The sequence below is a fragment of the Glycine max genome, chromosome 13, assembly GCF_000004515.6.
Source record: "Glycine max cultivar Williams 82 chromosome 13, Glycine_max_v4.0, whole genome shotgun sequence".
NCBI classification, from domain to species: domain Eukaryota; kingdom Viridiplantae; phylum Streptophyta; class Magnoliopsida; order Fabales; family Fabaceae; genus Glycine; species Glycine max.
Window position 1 is genome coordinate 26,003,013 of NC_038249.2, and position 20,989 is coordinate 26,024,001.

Sequence of the window (20,989 nt, forward strand, 5' to 3'; positions counted from 1 at the left end):
TATTTGATCGTAGCTAGTTTTAAATTGCTCCTTTTTGACCAAATTTTAATCAATATATTAGCGATATATATAAACTCATCGAGTTCACCGTCAAACGAAATGGGACTCGTATAATGAATGAGATTAATTTTTATCACTTGGTTCAATATGTTTAGATGAACATTTAAAAATATTCAATAAAAAATTGTATGAATAAATATTTGTAAGTTTAATTGTGAAACTTAGCAAAATAAATTTTCACAAATATTGGTTGTATATTTAAATTATAATTTCACGTCTTACATATTTGTAATATGAAGTTCTCACTCATGCTTTTAAAGTGGAGTACACGTACGCAAGTTTTTTTTTTATATATTCCTTGAACTTAAATACTTTTCCTTCCTTAAATTATAATTGTTATATCTATTCCTACTATCCTATTTATAAAATATAAAAAAAAAGTTTATCATAACATCAATGTTGAGAAATCAAAATTTAAATATATTGGAGTTTTAATACATTTGGCAGGAAATTAAATCTTCATCATCCGATAGGTTTAAATCCTAGGTGATGCAAACCTCACTTCAAGAACCTTTTTCTTTTATTTTTATTTCCTAGTTGATCAGCATATAGAAGTTTTACTGCATCGTAATACACCTGATGAGTGTGTTAATGATCTCACAAATTTGACATCAACAACTTTAAAGTATTGTTTCTTGCTATAATTGGCTTTGGCACACGTCCTCCTTTTGTTATTGTGAAGGAGGCTCCATTTTCAAAAGCATCTTTCACTGAATGAAATTCCCATGTGTTTCCATTTTTTTGAGTACTCTTTCTCCATGTTACCTACACACATTAAATAATTAGAAAAATATTGATAAAATCACTTTATAACACACACACACACAAAGACAAATACTAAATACCCAACTTTTGTGACCTATTATTAATGGGATATTAAGTAGTTGAAATGGAATTGCAAAAAGTAATTACCTCTTTACTCCCTATTGTTGGTGCTATAAAGAGGTTAGCTTCACTTTTGAGGCTAGGTCCCATGCTTCCACCAATGGCATATTGCACCCATCCTAAGTAAAGGTTGTTGGCTACATGTGCATATCCATGGCGAATCCTGGGTTTTTATTTATATAAAAGACTAATTAATATTGTCTAATACATTTACATTTGTGTATCTTAACTTCTTAATTGATCGAGCAATTAATTACCTTGGCATGCGTTGATTACAATTCGGTCCAAAGTGGTTGTACACAATAGTAACCTTCATGTTCTGGTCTCTCACATATCCATCATCATGCCCAAGAAGCATAACCTTGTCTTGGTTTCTAAACCAGTTATTGGATACAGTTACATCAGTGGAACCTCGCGTTACATCAAGTAGACCATCTTGACAATTATAAAGTGTGTTATGATCAATCCAAATCTTTGAGGCTGTAACTAATCGAATTGCATCACCATCTACATGGCCCAAAGGAATCACCTTGCCTTCAGGCCCCATTACAATTCCTGGGGCTTGAGGTTTGCAATGATGAACCCGAATGCCATGGATGATTACGTTGGTTGCCTAAAAATAAATTAAATAATAATAGTTGAATACAAAGTATTAACTCATGTAAACAATATTTGAAATGTTTGTTGTGCATGCATGTTTAATTAATAAGAGTTGGTGCCTCTAAAAATACTAGTAGGAGTTGGTGATCAATTACCTTAAAGATCATTAAGCATGCATTATCAGCAATGTTGACATTAACACCTCTACCATCAATGGTAGTAAAACTACTAATAAGAAGAGGTCTCTCAAGTTTAATGTGCATGTCTCTTTGGAATGTGATCCACACTTTACCTTGAATTACAGAAGCTCCATACCTCAAGGTTCCAGGTTTGGGGTTTATAGGATCATCATTGGGGTCAATAACTTTATAATGGATAAGGTCCTTACCAATATTGTTTGTCATCTTGCCAGTGTAGCCCACAGAACATGTTGCTAGTTGAGGTCGATGCCTCCTCCATTTAGGATTCAGTCTCCAACATTGATCGATCACATTCAAGCCATTTATTTTAGATTGTTTTGCAGCACTAATGTTTGGAGTGTAAAGGGCGACAACAATAATAACCAAAACAAAGCACCAAAGGATATGATTGGTACTATGAGCGGCCATCATGATAGATACTTTTTCTCAATGATTGTAAATTGCAAAGAAAAGAGAGATAAAAAAAAGAGATTTTTTGCTAGTATATTTTGAAAAAGTTGTAGTATAAAAAAGTGGTTATATAGAAAAGGTTGATCTTGGAGTTAGTTAAGTTGTTTTATGAGACTATGGCCAAGAGAGTGTCCTTTGTTAGAGAGAGACTATAAATATAAATAAGTAAGTAAGAATGTTTAACTAATTTTAAATCTTCCTCTTAAATTGTAACAATAGTCTAAATTTATGCAACAATAAAATTGAAATCAGAAATTCTGATATGCTCTAACTATAATAATATTTCAATGACTGAAAATTAATTTGGAAGTTATTAAACAATATTTTTAGGTTAATTTAACATCCCATAGGATTATATAGCGTTTGCGTTATTAGATTGTGATGACACTATCATAATACATAAAATGACAACATTTATATTTAGAATTTTTTATACATCTATATAATTTTTATATTTGTTAGAATCATATTCGTCAATTGATATATAAATAGAAAATCTCAATATTTTTGTAATTGTTATGAATTATTTATTTGTGTTTGTCCATATCTTTTATAATATTTTTTTATTTATATTTATCTTATGTAGGTTTCTCAATTATTTTTTTACCTATAAATAGGCTATTTCTATTTGAAAGAATATATACAATTCACATTTTCTCTAAACTCTTGTACTTTTCTCTCTATTTTTTGCTTTGATTTATATTTTATTTAATACGTTATCAACACAATTGTCTTTATTCCACGGGTTCCACGGGTTATCAACAATTGGTATTCCAACTTGTAAGGAAAAGTGATGTGAAGAAATCAGTTCAAAAAAATTATTCTTTTAAATTCATATTTTAAGATAAGAGTTTTTTACTCACTAGTTTCGTTATCCATACTATGAGTTTGGTAGAATATTTTTGTTCTACTTACATAATTGTGAATTTGATCATTTGATAGTCTTGAAGACTTTATCATAGAAGGATATTTTTAGAATATTTTTCTCATCTGAAGTGAGAAAATAATGCAAAAATGAAAGTAAAAGAAAAAATTTTCTCACTCAAAGTGAAAAAATAATGCCACATGATTGAGGCCTATGAATTTTATTATAATTTGATCTTGTGCAAGTGTAAGTCACATTCTTTTGAGTTCACATTTCAAGGTAAGACTATTCTCGTCTCCCTTATCATATTATTAATAAGTATGATTTGTATAGTTTTATTGTTCACATAAATGTGAAATTTATTTAGACATAATAGCTATGCTTGAAAAAACTATCTTAAAAGCTAGCTGAAAGCTGAAAAGCTAGTTGGTAGCTGAAAATAAGACACTGACAGTTGGAAGTTGAAAAGGTAGCTTATTAAATTATAAGTGTTCGGTAAAATTAACTGTTAAAATAGTAGAAAAGTGTAAAATCACATAAAATAGATGTAATTAACATTAATTCTTATGATTTAAGTGTTTTATATGACTACTTTTTGATTATTTTGTAATCACACTTATTCTCACGTTATGATTTGATTCATGCTTTGTTTGAAGACGTATTATTTGACTTAAAAAATTTTGTAAATTCAGGAAACCAACAATATATGAGTTTTATATAATTATTTCTTAAATGTTTTATTAAATTAGTCTAAAGATCAATATATGAAATATGACATTTTTCACGGTGATTGAGATTCAAACCACTTTGAGCTTCATCTCTCTCTCTCTCTCTCTCTCTCTCTCTCTCTCTCTATATATATATATATATATATATATATATATATATATAAGTGGATTCAATGGGTTATCATTGTTCGTTTTGTTTATCATGGATATGATTAATTATATATTAAAGAAATATGAAATTGCTCTAAAGTTGTATATTGTGCATAATTGATTTTATATAGACTAATTATAATAATTTTTAAATGTGTATGACAGTTTATCCCACATCCAAAAACTATGGGAGAATGCACAATGTTATTAGAGTCTTGAGCATCATATGACATGTCATTCATTCAACCAAGGGTCGAGCGTCAACCGTCATATCCACTTGCAACTAGGTATACAAAAATTTCTCACTCAAACAGTCCATTTTGATAATGTATTTGACAGTAACATATCACATTTCACTAGATGGAGCGGCAGAGGACTATGGTTTTCTGGAATCCCACATAGTGATGTTGTAGGCTACATGTCAAGATTTGATAACATGTGTAATGAGAAGGTTGGACCATTTGTTTTTTGTTTTATTTATTCAAATGTCAATTACATTGTTTTAAAGATCACTAATGCAAGTTATTTTTTTAGTTCCATTGGATGCCTTACAGAGGGTTTGAGTCATTTCTATCAGAAAATGCATACAAAGATTCCAAAATATGGAGTGCTTGTGTGACTTTAATATGTTTTCCAGTGGTAGTATGGCATCAAACTAACAGGGTCATGCTCCAATTTGAGCTTTGCCAAGACATATCAAATCCACCACATAATATTGACAGTCCATCATACTAACATGAGAGGACATAGTGACATAAATTGAGTAGAGAAATATTAATGGCGAAATGAAATTTGGAAGGAAAACGCAAATATGTGTTAATCGGCAAACCAATTCTAGGAAAGACCAAACATATGAGTCACTACATGAATTTGTATTGAGTAAATTCAAAAATTTTTCTAACATAGTTTGCAACTCATCCAAATGTTGTCATTGCATCTTGTTCAACTCCAAATATGGAAATTGAACAACATCCTCCATAACAAAGCCCACCAGTCATTGACAACATACATGATGAAAGACTACAACCACATGCTCAATCATATGAATTCACATCACAACCTCATCATCATCAAGAAGATTATGGGTACAATCCGCAATTCTTTAGAGCTAGCGTTGAAGACTTTACAAACAATCTCATGGGTACGTATCTTCGAACATTGGAGTCTGCTTATGCGTACATGCAAAGTATGCCCATACTTTCATTTGCATCCTTTCACCAAGGTATTGCTGACAGTTCTTCCACTAATGACTTTGTCCATGAAGAGCAACTTGTTGTTCTTAATGAATAACTTGAACCACAAGAACATGGACGAGTACCTCGACAACTGATAAGAAATAGACAACCTCCCAGATGTGAAACTAGTTGATACAAAGGACATTAATTACTTGCCCTTGTTAATTATGTCCTATTATGATGAATGTCACTTTGTCCTTGTTTAATTGAATGAACACTGAACAATGCATTAATTGACTGAGCATTGTATTTTTCTGATATGAATTGAACATTCATTTCTTCGAGACGATTAGACCTCACATTGCTTTTTCCCATACAATTTGACCTCACATTGCTTGTTTTGATATGATGTGGCTGCACAATATTTTTTTCCGAATAGCACAAACCAAACATAATTAATTAAGATTCAATCTAAACTATTTATATTGTCGATATGATCTCAGCTGTTGATATAAGTCACAAGAAAATAGTAGATCATCTAATATATATATATATCATGTCAACATCACAATACACAAGAGCGGATACACTCTCCATATTTTAAGCAATAATGTTATTGCTTAAAATATGAAGAGTGTATCCGCTCTTGTGTATTATGATGATGACATGATTCCATCACATGAAGGAATAATGTTTGAATGTCCTACAAATCCAAAAATCATTACAATAAGTGAGGATATGTCGCTTGCTGCCTTAAGGAAAACAATTGTTGACACCAACAGGGGTTGCAAAATTTTAATAATTTTTTTTTACCGTCAACCAATCTATGTGGGTGATGGTTGTGTTGAATATGACTATATAGAGATCAAATGCGACAACGATGACGGAAAAATGTTTTTTTTTGTCTATTAAGAATTTAGTACTAAATGTCCGATTGAGTTAAATATAACTTTTGGGCATTCTTAAGATGAAATTGTTGCTCTGCTATGCAAACCAATGAAATCATCAAGAATAGTTGATGAGATAAGTGCTCTGATGCGTGATGAATCTGTGTAGCTATTGTACAAATTACTTGTTACTTTTTTAGGATAAACTTGCAATTCATCATTTAGATTCTGTTGTTACTTCTTAAAAGATTTTCTACTTTAATCGTGTTAGTTTTAGATGACTATGATGTTTAGCTAAGCTTTATTTATATAAGTCTTCTATCTTTTTTCGTCTTCTTCAATCTAGATGAACCTAATTTCATTTAATGATTAATTATTTTTTTAAAATAATACTATTCTATATAAATTACATTTAAGTACTCATAGTTTTACATCAATCATCAATACATACTATTAAAATTGAACATGTTTTATTTATTTAATTTTTTTAGGTAAAATAATTATATAACTTAAATATATGCATTTTTTATAAATATTTAACTATATTATATTTATATTGAATATTTAAATATATGCATTTTTTTATAAATACTTAACTAAATTATATATATTGAATATTTAAATATATGTATTTTTTCTTAAATGCTATTATAAATAACATATGCCTTTTTTATAAATTAATATATATAAATTAGTAAAATAAAAAATAAAATAAAAAAAAGTCAAAATTTTTTAAAAGAAACTGTAAGAAAAAATAGAAAGACAATTTAAAAAAAACTAAAAGAAATAACAAAAAAATAAGAAAATCAAATAAAAAAACTCAATTCATTTTTTGAACTGAGATTTTTTTAAAAAAATAAACCTAATTTAAAAATCATTCCTGCAAAATAAAAAAACAAAAATACACGTTAAAAATTAGTTTTGGAAAACCGATTTTTAAAGTGCATAAAAAAAAGACGGTACAAGCTAGTGAGAAATCTGTATAAAAGAAACTAATTTCTCACCTAACATAATATTTGTATCAATGTAAATATTTTTCACATATTATTTAGATAAATATTTTTTTTTCGTATTTTTGGAGTGAAAAATTCGACTCCAGAGTTTATGATATAACATATAAATATTGGATGACCATGAGAGAATAAAACAAAAGGAAACAGCTAAAGAATAAATGTCCACCCGTAAGCCCCACAAATGTCCCATTTTCTGGCTTGATAACAAGCCACATACAGCAGGCACAAGAAGCAACCAGAACCCGACTATAGCCAACGGCTAGCTATCACCTCCACTTAGACATGCTGTAGTATTATATGCCCATTAAAAGAAAATAAATATATCAATTAGAAGTTAAAAATTAACATTTAAAAATATTATTTTACATACTGTCTCAAAAATTGTTAGAAATTATTAATTAAAAAAAATTTGTTAATTAAATAATTTTTTCAATTAATAAAAAAAATTAAAAACTAATTAAAATATCTTCTCAAATACACTCTTCATTACGTCTAAATTGATTACTACGATAATTTTTTTATTGTTGCAAATTGATTACTACAATAATACTCAATTTGCATATTGCTGAGTTCATCTAATATTTTTTAAGTGGACTTAATTAAGGGGAGATACTTAAAAAGGAACAAGTAGTTTCTCTATTTAAACTTGAACAAAGATATCATGTATACCATGTCATATTTTTCATTTTTATTAAGAAAAAAATTAAACAATGTCACAGTAAGCATTTTTTTCATTGACCATTTACACTGATTTTTTTTATTAAAATATATTTTTTGTTCTCATAACATTAAAATGTATATTTTTTAATCCAAACATAAATTTAGGTAAATTCAAATCTATGATAATAACTTTTTATATTAATTATACATATAATTAATATAAATGTGATATTATGTGATATTTTATATTGATTGTGCATATATATAAATGATGCAAAAAAATTATGCATATAAGGTTTGGATGTCCAAACCTTGTTATGAGAAAAGAATAAGATTTTAATTTTGTGAGAATGATAAATATATTATAAATTTTATTTACATTGACAAATTCTAAACATTTTTATATTGATGAAGACAAAAATTATATTTTAACTTTTTTTTTATCATACTATTGTACTAGCTGACAATTTCTTTTAGTTTTTTAAACAGTGTTCTTAAAGTTAGTTGACCATGTAAAAACTGTCCGGCCATATTCAATCCAATTTTTAACATAGGTCTGACTACGTCTAAGGCTTTAATTAACATATTGAGTCTAGCATATAAAATCTCTTTCCCTTGTCTTCTGTACAAAGTGCTTTGTGTTGTTAGTGGCCGGGTTCAGTTTCCATGGATTCGATGCATGTTATTATGTCTTCTCCTAATGCTCCAGTCACAACTGGTACCCATTACTTTCTTCTTTGATTTCACGATTTCATCCATTTTTCGTGTAAAACCTTGGTTATTTGGTCATTTTCTCATTACAAATTATTATTTGCTGACAAATTAATGAGTAACCATGGGTAATTGTAGGTGGAAATCTCTGGAGGAGTAAACATTCCACTGAGAAAATATACCATGCAAGTATGTCTCGTATACCCCCGGCCTATTCCTTTAATTAACCTTTATTATTATATATTATTATATTACTTTACTACTTAGTATCTCACTCTTTGACATTTTTGCTTGGTGAAATATATTAGCAGAAAGAATCAATTTTTCCATTAATTTAGAATCCTGCAATATTATTAACTATTTAGTACTTTTACTTTGCAAATATTGACATTAATTAATATAGTAGTCATAAATTACATTTTAACTATGAAGTATATGATAAGTTAAATAGTAACGGTAATAAAATAAATTAGAGCAAATTATACTGTAATTCACTGAAATTTTGTCGAACTACATAGGAATTATTTTTTTTTTTGAGTGTATTTAATCATGATTTCAAATTATTTTAAAATTTTTTTTAAATAATTTTTTTGTGATATCCAATTAAGACAATTAGGATTGTTTTAAGAGTACAATAAAATTTAATGATATTCAAGATTTTTTAGTGATTCTGTTACTTGTTAGCGTTATTTAATGGAATTTGGATGTTAAGGGTTTATTAAATAGTAATTTTTTACCAGTATTATACAATAATTTGCTTATTTCAATTTTATGCAAATATATTTTTTTTTCTGAGTTTAAAAAAATTTCAAAAATAATCTTAAAAAGTAATTCTCATTTCTAGTTTTTAAAAACTCTTTAAAATAATTTTCCTCTCAAAATTAAAACAAACCATTAAAAAGAAACATTCAGAGAAAAACCATTTTTTCCCAAGTTGAAGTTAACCATCTAACATAGAACTTTTCAAAATTACGCGACTTTGATTTTTCAAGCACCTAAAAAGTCACTTGTTTAGAAAAAAGAAAATCCATCCATTTTTAAAATACTAAATTTTCTTTTATTTATCTATATTTCAAAAAATGAAAAGGGTGTAATAAATAAAAATTAAGAAAAATAAAAAAAAAACTATTTGTTTTTTTAGTTAGCAGGTAACATAAATATTCTCTAAATTGTTAAGTCTTGCACGATCAATTAGAGATGTTTGTATAACAGATGTTACTTATACCTACTAATATACTTTATTATGCGTAAATGACTCTAGAATTTGACTCTAATTTTTAGAACAAATTTTTTAATATTATCAAATTTTCTTAACATTCTCTTAAAATATAAATTTTGGTAGTGACTTTTTTTTTCAATTTTTAAATTGATTATTCTTTCTCGATTTATCATTTCATCGTGATCTTGGTTGCAATAATTTCAAAACAAAAATCTACTCTTTGTTGTGCGCATGATCTCTAATAAGTACATCCAAATTTGATGTTCTAGGTTCTTGTGCATCAAAAGCTTCGCAAAACAAAAGGAAAATTCAAATGGAATACAATCTTTTGAGGTTCCAACACCCAAGTTTGAATCATCATTACAAATGTATTGAAGGAGGGTCTGCATATCAAGAATGGAATAAAAAATATGTCGTGAAAGCAACCTCTAAACCATCTTTTGATTCTGGACTTCCAACTTCTAATTCCAAAAACATGTTGGACTCTGTAAAAAATTTCTTGGCAGCTTTTTATTTGTTTTGCTACCCTTACATAATGATTGGCCGAGTAAGTTCAAACTTTTCTAGTATTATGCTCATAAATATACATCAAATGTTATGGTTAATATTTAATTCAATTCATTTGTATGCAACACTATTTTGGATGACAATAACATGTTTAATGTTTTAAATGAGTCAATTTTATTGGTCTTTCGCCAGACGTTAAGCACAATTTCTGCAAGTCTCATTGCCGTGCAGAAACTATCAGATATATCTCCATTGTTTATTATTGGTTTGTTACAGGCAAGACTCCAAATATGTTGTTTCTCTTTAAATAGTCAATTGTAAACCACCCTTTAATTGACTTCATTAATTAATACTTTTTTAGTTTTTAAAACGTTTCAGGCCTTGGTACCTTACACGTTTTTGGATGTTTATATTAATGGACTGAATCAGTTGTCTGACATTGAAATAGACAAGGTATGAAACTTAAAATTATAAATAAATATATAATATGGATCGATAATAAATTTCCTTTTTATGCCTTTTGGATCGGCTTTTGTATTATTCCTTTTAAAAAATTAAAAATGACATAATTGTTGTACGGCTTATCTAAAGTTGAATATTCATAAACATGCAAAGACCATAGTTATACATGAGTATTTATTCATTTGCAAATTTTAAACAGTTCATACGATTTTGACTACCAGGTTACTTTTTATATTTTGGTTTATCAAGTCTAATTAATTATTATATCCTTTGATATGGTGGAAAAAACATACATTTTATAGCTTACATACTTTTTGGAGGAAGTGCCTTATACTAATCTATATTACATGTTTTATTGCAGATAAATAAACCATATCTTCCATTGGCATCTGGACAATTGTCCTTTAGAACTGGTGTTATTATTGCTGGATCATCTTTAATTTTGGTGCCATATAAAACCATCCATTTTACGACAATATTTTTCAAGATGAACTTCATTGACAAAGTAGAAGGAGGCTTATTGTTTTATTCTCTTTAATTTGCAGAGTTTTTGGCTTGGCTGGATTATAGGTTCTTGGCCACTGATTTGGAGTCTTGTAATGTGTTTTTCACTATGGACCGCTTATTCAATCAACGTGAGTTATTTTAGATTGCATCTAAACTTCCTTTGTCCCTTGAACAATGTTTTAAGATAGAATTATGTATGTAAAGGTTATGGAGGGAAGCCATGGTGCAATAGTTGGATTTGCTATCATGGGACCTAGGAGTTATTGGTTCAATTGGTCATGATAAGGCTGCTTATAGTAGATCAATAATAATATAAACTAGATTAAGGAAATGAAACAACCGAGTTTTTTTATCGAATAAATAACATCGTTGGCTCCTAGACTACTCGAATAAATTATATACATGCTAACAAATTCTACAAGCATTTGTTAATGTATATAGAGTTTTTTTTAGTATCAAAATGTTATCAAGTTTTTTTATACCAAGAATGTTAGCAAGTTATGTCTATCATATTTAGTGGTATTATCAACTGTTGGGTCAAAATTCTACTCATACAAATATGATATTATTCTTTTTTACAAAAGTTGATCCTTTTAACCTTTATTAATTTGTTTGTAAAAATGGCAAAAAAGAAATAGATAAAGGACTAATAGAGAAATATAATTTTTCTAGTGTAACCAAGAATAATTTTTTAACCATGTTATTATTTCAAAGTATTTGCTGGCATTGTGAAAAAACTTGGTTAATCATCTTTAGTAAAGTCTTTTTTTAATTACATTTTTTAATTCATAAAATTTGAATATAAAATTTTGCTTTAGGAAATAAAAAACCTAGATCTACTTGGACCAATGAACTATTGATATAGTTAAGAATAATTTAATTAAAAAGAAAAATAAAAAAGTACTTAGCAATTATAATTTTTTAAGAAAGAGAGAGAAAACCATTAATATTAGTAAAAATTGCTTATTTGCCTACTAGTATATAATAAGTTTATAAAATTCATTTTAATTAATATTCATTTATTATAATTTTCCCTACTTTTTAATGATAATTATTTTTTTCCTTCCTCTTAATTTTTGGCTTATATATTTTCTCTCGATTCCTATTTCTCTCTACAAAACATATAATTCAACATGGATGTAAGTATAGAATTATCATTTTACCACTTCTTTTTTTATAGTTTTTATATGTGAAAACAATTAAAAAATACAAAATTGATATTTGGTGAGTTATTCTTCTTTATTATTTTTCTAAAAAAGTAATTTTCTAATTCAAATATGAATTAAGAAATTTATAATTATTATGTTAATTATAAATTATTTATATGTTTAAATCTAAAGAAACTAATTGATCATTAATATATTGATTAAATAAGTTTCTTGATCTAATAATTAGGCAAGATACTGATATTAATCATCATAATATGTCACTTTCTGATCCCATGTCATATGGCTACCATGTAAATCCCAACTCCCAAGTGACACAAGATGTCCACATGATAGATTGACATGCATATTTAGTGCACACATCAACACTTAGTTGTCCCAAATTAGTGTTAGCGACTAAAATTGTTGACGAAAATAAGGTAGGAACAAAAAGTGTAACTTTTTTATAGGATTAAAATAAAAAAAATTGCATATTTATAGAGACAAAAATTATTTAATCCTAAACATAAATATTAGAATTAATATGATAATATCCTTTGATATAATTTATGTTATTTAAATTTTCAAATTTTACCATTAACTATTATAATTGTTAAATGAGGACTATATATAAGAGAGATATATAATCCTCCTATTATCTTGATGCTTTTTTTATAATTAGGATAATCTAAACACCTTATTTTCTATAAAAACAAAAAACAACTGAAATTGAGAAATTTAAATTTTCCCAAACGTGCTTCTACTAATTAAAATTGGTTATTCAAATACAAACTAAGTTATTAGATAGACATATATGAATATATTCAAACAAGAACACTAATTAAAAAAAGCTCATTTTGAAAAATATTGTTTGATGGTGATAGCGTTGTTTTGAAACTTTTCAGGTACCGTTGTTGAGATGGAAGAGACATCCTCTACTTGCAGCAATGTGCATTTTTCTTAGTTTTACAATTATATTTCCAATTACATTTTTCCTTCACATGCAGGTTTTATTCTATAGCTAATTATGCTTTATATATATATATATATATATATATATATATATTTATTTATTTATTTATTGTATTAGCTTGTATGCGTATAACAAGAATAATAATGCTCATCCCAAGTTTTTAAGGTTGGATTTAACTATTTGAATTCAGAATGAATCATGATGGGATATGAGTAAGAAAGTTGAAAGAAAAGCTAAATATGAAGAGATAAAATGAACTCACTTTAATTTGGCTAGTTTGATATGTACATTTATATTGAAAGATAATTATGCCAAGTATGACTATCTCACCTAAATAATAAAGAGCTTGTAATTAATTATCAATAAATAATTACATACAATTACATTTAAGTCATAAACCATCAAACAAATACCATCTTTTGTATGTACTAACATATTTTCGCCACATAATCCCAAGAATGCTATATTCTCTAACAACCCTTCCGATGTTATTAATAAAAATAATAAAGATGAAAGGAAGCTAAATACTTTTTTTTTTATTCTAACTAATTCATGTAACAATGTCCAGACTTTTGTGTTGAAGAGACCATTTGTCTTTCCGAGATCACTGGTTTTTGTTATTGTATTCATGAGCTTCTACACTGTAGGCATAGCGTTGTTCAAGGTAAAGGCCTCTAGTTTCTCAAAACATATGTTTGTTTCTAGAATCAAGCTTTGGGTTCAATATGTCCACTTAATGTAAAACCTTTTATTGGATTTATTATATAGGACATACCTGACATTGAAGGAGATAAGAAATATGGCATCCATTCTTTTTCAGCACGTTTAGGTCAAAAACGGGTATGTGTTTCAAATGCAACATCTTAACAAAATTGCTTGTGCCTTCTTGCATGACCTTTGGTTGTTCCTGACTAATCATTGTCAGGTATTCTGGATTTGTGTTTCACTTTTTGAAATGGCCTTTGGAGTTGCCCTCTTGGCAGGAGCAGCATCTTCTTGCCTTTGGATTAAAATTGTCACGGTAATATGCTTATTACAGTATAGGTAGCAATTATATATAAGTGTGTATCCTTCTTTCACTTAGGGAGTTATTCGTTTTGCACCCAGGAATAGGAGTTTGATTTTGATTAGCAATTTTTAAAATATAAAACAAATGTCTTATAATATCTTGGTTGTATAGTAAGTAATTTGGAGAGACTTATATTACCTTTAAGTTTATTTTTTTCCTTAAATATAATGAATTATATATTTTTCTAACTAGGAATAAAGGCAGGGCAGGTACTGACATTTTAGAGACCTAGGCTAAAGTCAAAAAACCCCTTATTATATGTAAATATTAAAAATATATAAATATATATTACCTAAATCCTAAATGCATACGTAATTTCTTTAAAATAATATATATTTTATTACATTAAGCGAATAGCATGATTTTAATAAATCTCAAAAAGAGATATAACATTTTTCATTCAATTTACTCATGTCACCATCTATCATTTAATTTACACATTAAAAATTCATACGCAAACATTTATACATAAAGACACCCTTATAAAAAAAATACAATATGTATACATAATTTTTCTATGATGATATTAAATAATCTTGTTTTTCACAACTTCTCAAATTTTTTCTCTTTGTTTATCTTCCTTTTTCATCAAATTTTGTATTAGACTCTACATTTTCTCTTTCTCTCTCTCCTGTTCATTTGTTCTCTTATCATGAAGATGATACACCTCAAAAAAATATACAACCATCATTTTCAATAATTTTTAAAGTCTCTATTTTTCCTAAATGCTTTAATTAAAAAAATAAACAAATGTTATTCCATTGTTTGAAGAAGAGAATATATTATTCTTAAGTTAAAAATAAATTTCCCTTTAATAAAAATGGAGAGTCAATTATACTTTAAAATTTTTAAGCATGATATCTAAATAATATAAAGATTTTCTGTCATTGGAATTGTTATTATAAATTTTATAAACTAAATATCTTTTCTCCAAATGCAAGTCTATAGTCTTGTATTTTTTGTTTAATTTATATAAATATGATATGATTTTTATGATATGTGATCAATTATAGTGATAATTTTAGTTGTTGGTTAAATTTAATATATTAATTTTAAAATTATAATTTATATTATATTTGGTTCCTAAAAATTGCTTTGCTCTATCCCTGTCATCTATTATCTACAAACTATCATTATTTTAATTAAAGCTTATATATTTATGTTCATTATTAATATTACTAACTTTTAGTTTTAATTCCTTTATAATTAAAGTTTAAGTTTGTGTTTTTTATCATTTGGAAAAAAAAGCAAACAGGTCTGTTATTAAAGGTCTATTACATGTTAATATGCCACAATTAACTAGAAATTTATTTAGCATTGGTTTATGAATAAAACCATTAGAAAAAAAAGAAACCAACAAATAAAAGAATGATACTTTTTGATCATATATCATGTTTCAATTTAAATAAAAAGAGATATAAAATCAAACAATAATTTTAGTCTATTTATGAAAATAATATAGATCTTTTTATAATACACCTTTATATTTTTCTAAAAATTTTGGGTCCCTTTAAGTCATGGGTCAAGGGTCATCATCTCTCCCATCAAAGTTCAAGGTTGACCTTGATTAGAGATCTATTATTAATATTATAAAAATTACTTTTTATAATTTGTGACTCATCATTCACATCAATATATTAGTGTAATATTTGTTGTTATAACTATTATATTTGTTTTTCCTACTATTGCTACAATAGAATCTTTAGTCTTAAATATGTTTTGAGTTGCTGAAAAATTATGAAATTTTGTTTGGGATCTTAACAAATTATTTTTTTCATTGAATCTCTAATAAACAAAAATTTTATTTTTCATCCTTGTTTTTTTCTATTTAGTCCTTCTAATATGTCTATTTTTTTTTATTTCGTTCCGTATAATTTTTTTTTTCATTTTGTATTAATCACTTCGATAAAAAAATATTTGATATAGATTCAAAATAAAATTTGCTAATTTATCAGGAACCAAAACAAAAAATAAATATATTAGAAGGACTTAAACATAATAAAAAATACTCAATATAATTTTTTTGTTTTATTAAGGACTCAATATAAAGAAAAAAATTTATTAGAGATCCCAAAATAAAATTTGTTAATTGACCTAAAACATATTTAATTTGAGTCTGACACCACCCGACAAGTGAGACTATAGACTATATTATTGATAAGAAAACAAAACCATAATTTGCAAAATAAATTATCCCAACCAAGGCCTTAAGCTATAAGCCGAAAAATTGACAAAGAGTACACATATTCTTTCTCCCCTTGACCTCTTTGTATAGTTTACCGGAGTGTAGTAGACTCTATTTTGTTTAATATTGTCACCTGATAATATGGTAGATATTTATAATTAAATGAATAAATATTTCCCTAGGAGATATGTCTATATTGCATAGATTATTCCAACTTTATAATCTTGATAGTATTGCGAAGGGTACAAGATGATCTTTAAAGGAGATACTCATTTAGGACAAATCATAGGTCTATTGTTTTATGGATCGATATACATGATATGAAATTGTTTAAACTTTACAACAATGTTTGAATTCATTGCCAATGTTTTAGGGTCTGGGACATGCTGCTCTTGGTTCCGTTCTTTGGTATCAGGCCAAATATGTAGATTTGACAAACAAAGTTTCCATGAGATCCTTCTATATGTTGATTTGGAAGGTAATCCTATTAAATACTAATTTTCATTTTAGGAGTTGAATATCAAGATTATTATTTAAAAGAAATAGTCGTATGTTTATTTTTCCCATGTTTTGTGAAATAAGGTAGTTATTTCTGTTGATTTCCGTTTTCCAATTCAAATACGAAACATGAGGGTAAATTGTAATGACCCGTTAGCAACAGCATTTAGCCACTTACGAGAATATCCTATGTACAACCATTAAATTTCAACAATCAAGTATGACCAAAGAAATATTCCACAAAAGGGTATAACTTTGAAATAATGATAATAATATCATGCAAGGAAATGCATACTTGACTCCATGAAAATTTTCACCACCACATGAGCGATATTCATAGCCCCCATATCCCTTAACACAAGATACTCATCTTGGACCATTGGGGACTTGTCACAATTCCTATTATTTACTCACAGGCTTCCTATGGAGTTCATGAGGCCAATAATCGAGATTGGTGAGGTGGACGCACAATCTGAAAGCTTATAAAAACAATTGCTTCCCTTGGAAGCTTTAAACATCTGCCACCCATTTTTATAATATAAAAATATACCCTTCAATATCTTTTTTTTAATCTTTTCTTTTTACTATACTTTTTATTTTTACTTTACATTGTATATATAATAGAAATCTAATGTTTTATTTTAATCAGTAATATTTTTCTTCTAATAATCATTTTAATCATTAATATTTACTATACTTTTTCTATGTATTTTATTTTAAGTATTAATAAATTCCTAACTCATTATTATTTTTGGGTGTTACAGCCTTTCGCTTGTTATTCATTCTTCATCTTAGTCTTCAATAAACTTTTCTTATGATTGCCATGGCCTTTTTTCCTTTATCGATGTGTCGTTGGTTGGCTTTGTTTTCATCAAAACATTAATATTTTATATTTTGACATTTAAGATCTTAGCACAAGAGGTCATGATTCACATTCTCTTTTCTTTATGAATACCAATGTCGATCTAATTTCATCCTTTGATGAAAAAATTCGACAACGTTAGAAGTGAAGAACATATTAGGATGTGACGTATTTTAAATTTATCTACATATTTATTTTCAAATTGTTTGCACTGAATTCTTTCACTTTTTTCATACAAATTAAGTGGAACCTAATCTCGTATTGGAGTATTGTTTCTTTTTGCAGTTGTTGTCCGTAGCATACTTCCTCATGCCTTTAATCAGATAAGGATGACGTTGAAGGTTAAAACCGTGCTCGTGACACATACATCAGAATAAAATGGATATGTTTTGCATCTAAACTTTATTAAAATAGAAAAAACTACAAAGATATGTGTTCCCTGGATATTAGTTCTTGTATTATTAAGATCTTTATTTAAATGTGTGAAGGTTTTATGTATATCCAAACTAACCTCTATTGTCAAATCTTTAATATGTGGAACAAGAAAATAGAAGCAAATTGCTATACTAGAATTTTTGAGGAAAAAATTAGTTCTTTAGGAAAGAGAATAGTGATAGTAATTGTGTGTTTCTTTGTGTTGCATAGCACGAAATATTTAGTGCACGAAAGGCACAAACTCTTAAATGGATGACACTACTATAAAAGTGTATTTCTATGTCGTCGTATTTACGTAGGTTATCAAAAAATCGATGTAATAAATGATGCTGAGACATTTTTTGAAATTAATATCAACTATTTTAAGCTGTTAACGACGGTTTTTATAAAATCACCTTTGATGTGAACATTACAAAGGCAGTTCTATAATAACCATCTTTGTTAGTTGACCTAACTATTATGATTTTTAAAAACCGTCTTTGATCGAAGTCATAACATTTTTAATTATTTTATTAATTTTTACTTTTCACTCGATTGTCGTGCCCTTCCTTTTGCTTTAGTTTGCAATGCTTTGTGTGACTCCTGTTCCACGTCACAGCTAGTTCATCCCTTCCATTGTTTCCGGTTGCCTCCGTCATGCAGTAAGTACCAATGTCACTTTTCTCCTAAATTAAATTTGTTTGTTGTTCATGCTCCCTCATCAATCATTCCCAAGTTTGGTTCCTTTAGCAATTCAAGCAAGGGTGTGACAATGTCAGCTTTAATATCCAGTACTTTAGTTGCATGATTGATAGATAAGTTAAAAATAGCTATCACAACATCTTTCTTCCCTGTAATTGTTCCATTCCTTAACAAATCCACCCAAGGTGGGAACTCATTTGATTGACCAACAATCTCTTTAATCTCATTAAGCATTGACAAGCTCAATAAAGTTACGGCTGAGTTCTCCTTAGCCACACAACTACCATTCTCCAAAACTTCTATGATAGCTGGAATGGCACCTTTTGTGGATATAAGACTCTTGTTACCCTCATCAATTGATAAATTCAAAAGTGTTTTCACTTTATGTTCTTGTATTTTTGAATTTGTATAGCACAAGAGCTGCACTAGTGGTGGTATTCCTTCATGTTCAACAACCAAAACCCTATTCTCAGGAGTTTCCTTTGATAGCATACGTATCTTCTCCATTGCTTTTGTCTGCTTTTCTAAATGAATAGATGATAGGTTGCCAACCAAAGCTGGAATTTCCTTTTTTCTGTCTATAGAACATGTTTCTTAACCTGAAGAATTGTATTTTTTACGAAGTTTGAAGTTGCTGTCACACTATTCTTCAATCAAACTTTTCAAGGCACAGTTTGGTGCAAATGCCAAGTGTTCCAAAGGTTGCCTGGTCTTTGGGCATGTATTAGGGTTGGATTGGAACCACTTCTTTATGCTTTCCCTTTCATATGTCTATGATAATCACAAGAAAACAAGTTTGGTGATGTCATATATAGAAAAAAGGCATCAGATTTCTTCATTGAACTCTATCTACCAAACATTAGCTGTTAAAACAACATGCTTGATGCCTTTTCAACTAAGTGCATGTTTGGTTAAGTTTATTTTGAAGTAATATATCTTCAAACATTAGTGTTCTTAAGTTTGGGTTTAGCCTAACTCAGCCGAGAAAGTTGGCTTGTGAGGTGAGGATTGTTCAAGCCTTAAGTAGCTCTACTAGCAATATATATAATGATGTGCCATAAGATATTGTTTGATTCCTGTTGAGAAGAGTGTTAAAATTATTTAACTCACTCTTTGTAACTTATTCTCTTCTATTAACTAAAATTTATTGAAAACTATAAAATAAATTAAGAATGAGACTTACAAAATAAGAAGTCAGACACACAATTTTGTGATTTTAAATAAAATTCAACTAATAATAGGTAGGCAAAGAAAATTCATTCAAGAACTACATGAGTACCTATCCACTTGTTACAATGATAGGATCTGTCATGATTTCTAGTGTAATTGGGCAGAGAAACTCATGAGGGATGACCAAAGAGGTGCACCTCTCAAGCATCTTGGGCACGACAGGATCATCAACGATGCCGATTTCTTCCATGCATGCAATTCATTTGAATTTGTTAAGAAGGTAAATTATTTTTTGAGTACTGTTGGGATTTTGTGACTACAGCAACATGTGGTTGAAGGAGTTAAATCAGTTAAATAAAGACATGTTCCTATGCTATATTTTAGGAGGATTTTATGCATGGTTTAGTTAATTAGCTTAGCAGATATCTCTCAAGTTTGTTTACATTTCTATTTTTAATTTGTAGTATAAATATTTGTTGTTTATGCTCAATAAAATTATCAGTTCCCTTTCATCTTCTTGTCTCTTATACTTTAAATCCTACAAATTGGTATCAGAGCAATAAGGTATCTTATGGGATCTGTGATATAACCCACAAACACCTACAACCACCAAATAGCCACCACACATAAGATGGAATCTGAAACCTCCTTTACTACCATTTTTGTACTCGTATTTGATGGACTAAACTATCAAATGTGGGCTGTCAAAATGGAAGCATATCTTGATGCTAACGATGTATGGGAAGCAGTAGAAGAGGACTACGAAGTTCCTCCTTTGCCAAATAATCCCACTGTTGCCTAAATGAAAAGTCACAAAGAAAGGAGACTTCAAAAGTCCAAAGCTAAATCAATTTTGTCCACAGCTATATCTCCAGTCATTTTTAACAGAATA

The 20,989-nt window shown here is 28.0% G+C and overlaps 1 protein-coding gene and 1 pseudogene across 1 annotated transcript; one reads left to right on the top strand and one right to left on the bottom strand.

Moving 5' to 3' along the window:
• Positions 1 to 601: 601 nt before the first annotated feature.
• LOC100786688 (probable pectate lyase 16) lies at positions 602 to 1,964 on the bottom strand (annotated as a pseudogene).
• A 6,301-nt stretch (positions 1,965 to 8,265) lies between these two features.
• PT11C (prenyltransferase family protein PT11c) lies at positions 8,266 to 18,455 on the top strand. The gene is made up of 13 exons (XM_003541408.5): positions 8,266 to 8,391; positions 8,523 to 8,573; positions 9,873 to 10,150; positions 10,303 to 10,386; positions 10,489 to 10,563; positions 10,934 to 11,017; positions 11,118 to 11,207; positions 13,130 to 13,231; positions 13,766 to 13,861; positions 13,966 to 14,037; positions 14,123 to 14,218; positions 16,825 to 16,929; positions 18,097 to 18,455. The coding sequence occupies exons 1-13, from the start codon at positions 8,340 to 8,342 to the stop codon at positions 18,136 to 18,138; spliced, it is 1,227 nt and encodes a 408-aa protein (XP_003541456.1). The 5' UTR covers positions 8,266 to 8,339; the 3' UTR covers positions 18,139 to 18,455.
• Positions 18,456 to 20,989: the final 2,534 nt, after the last annotated feature.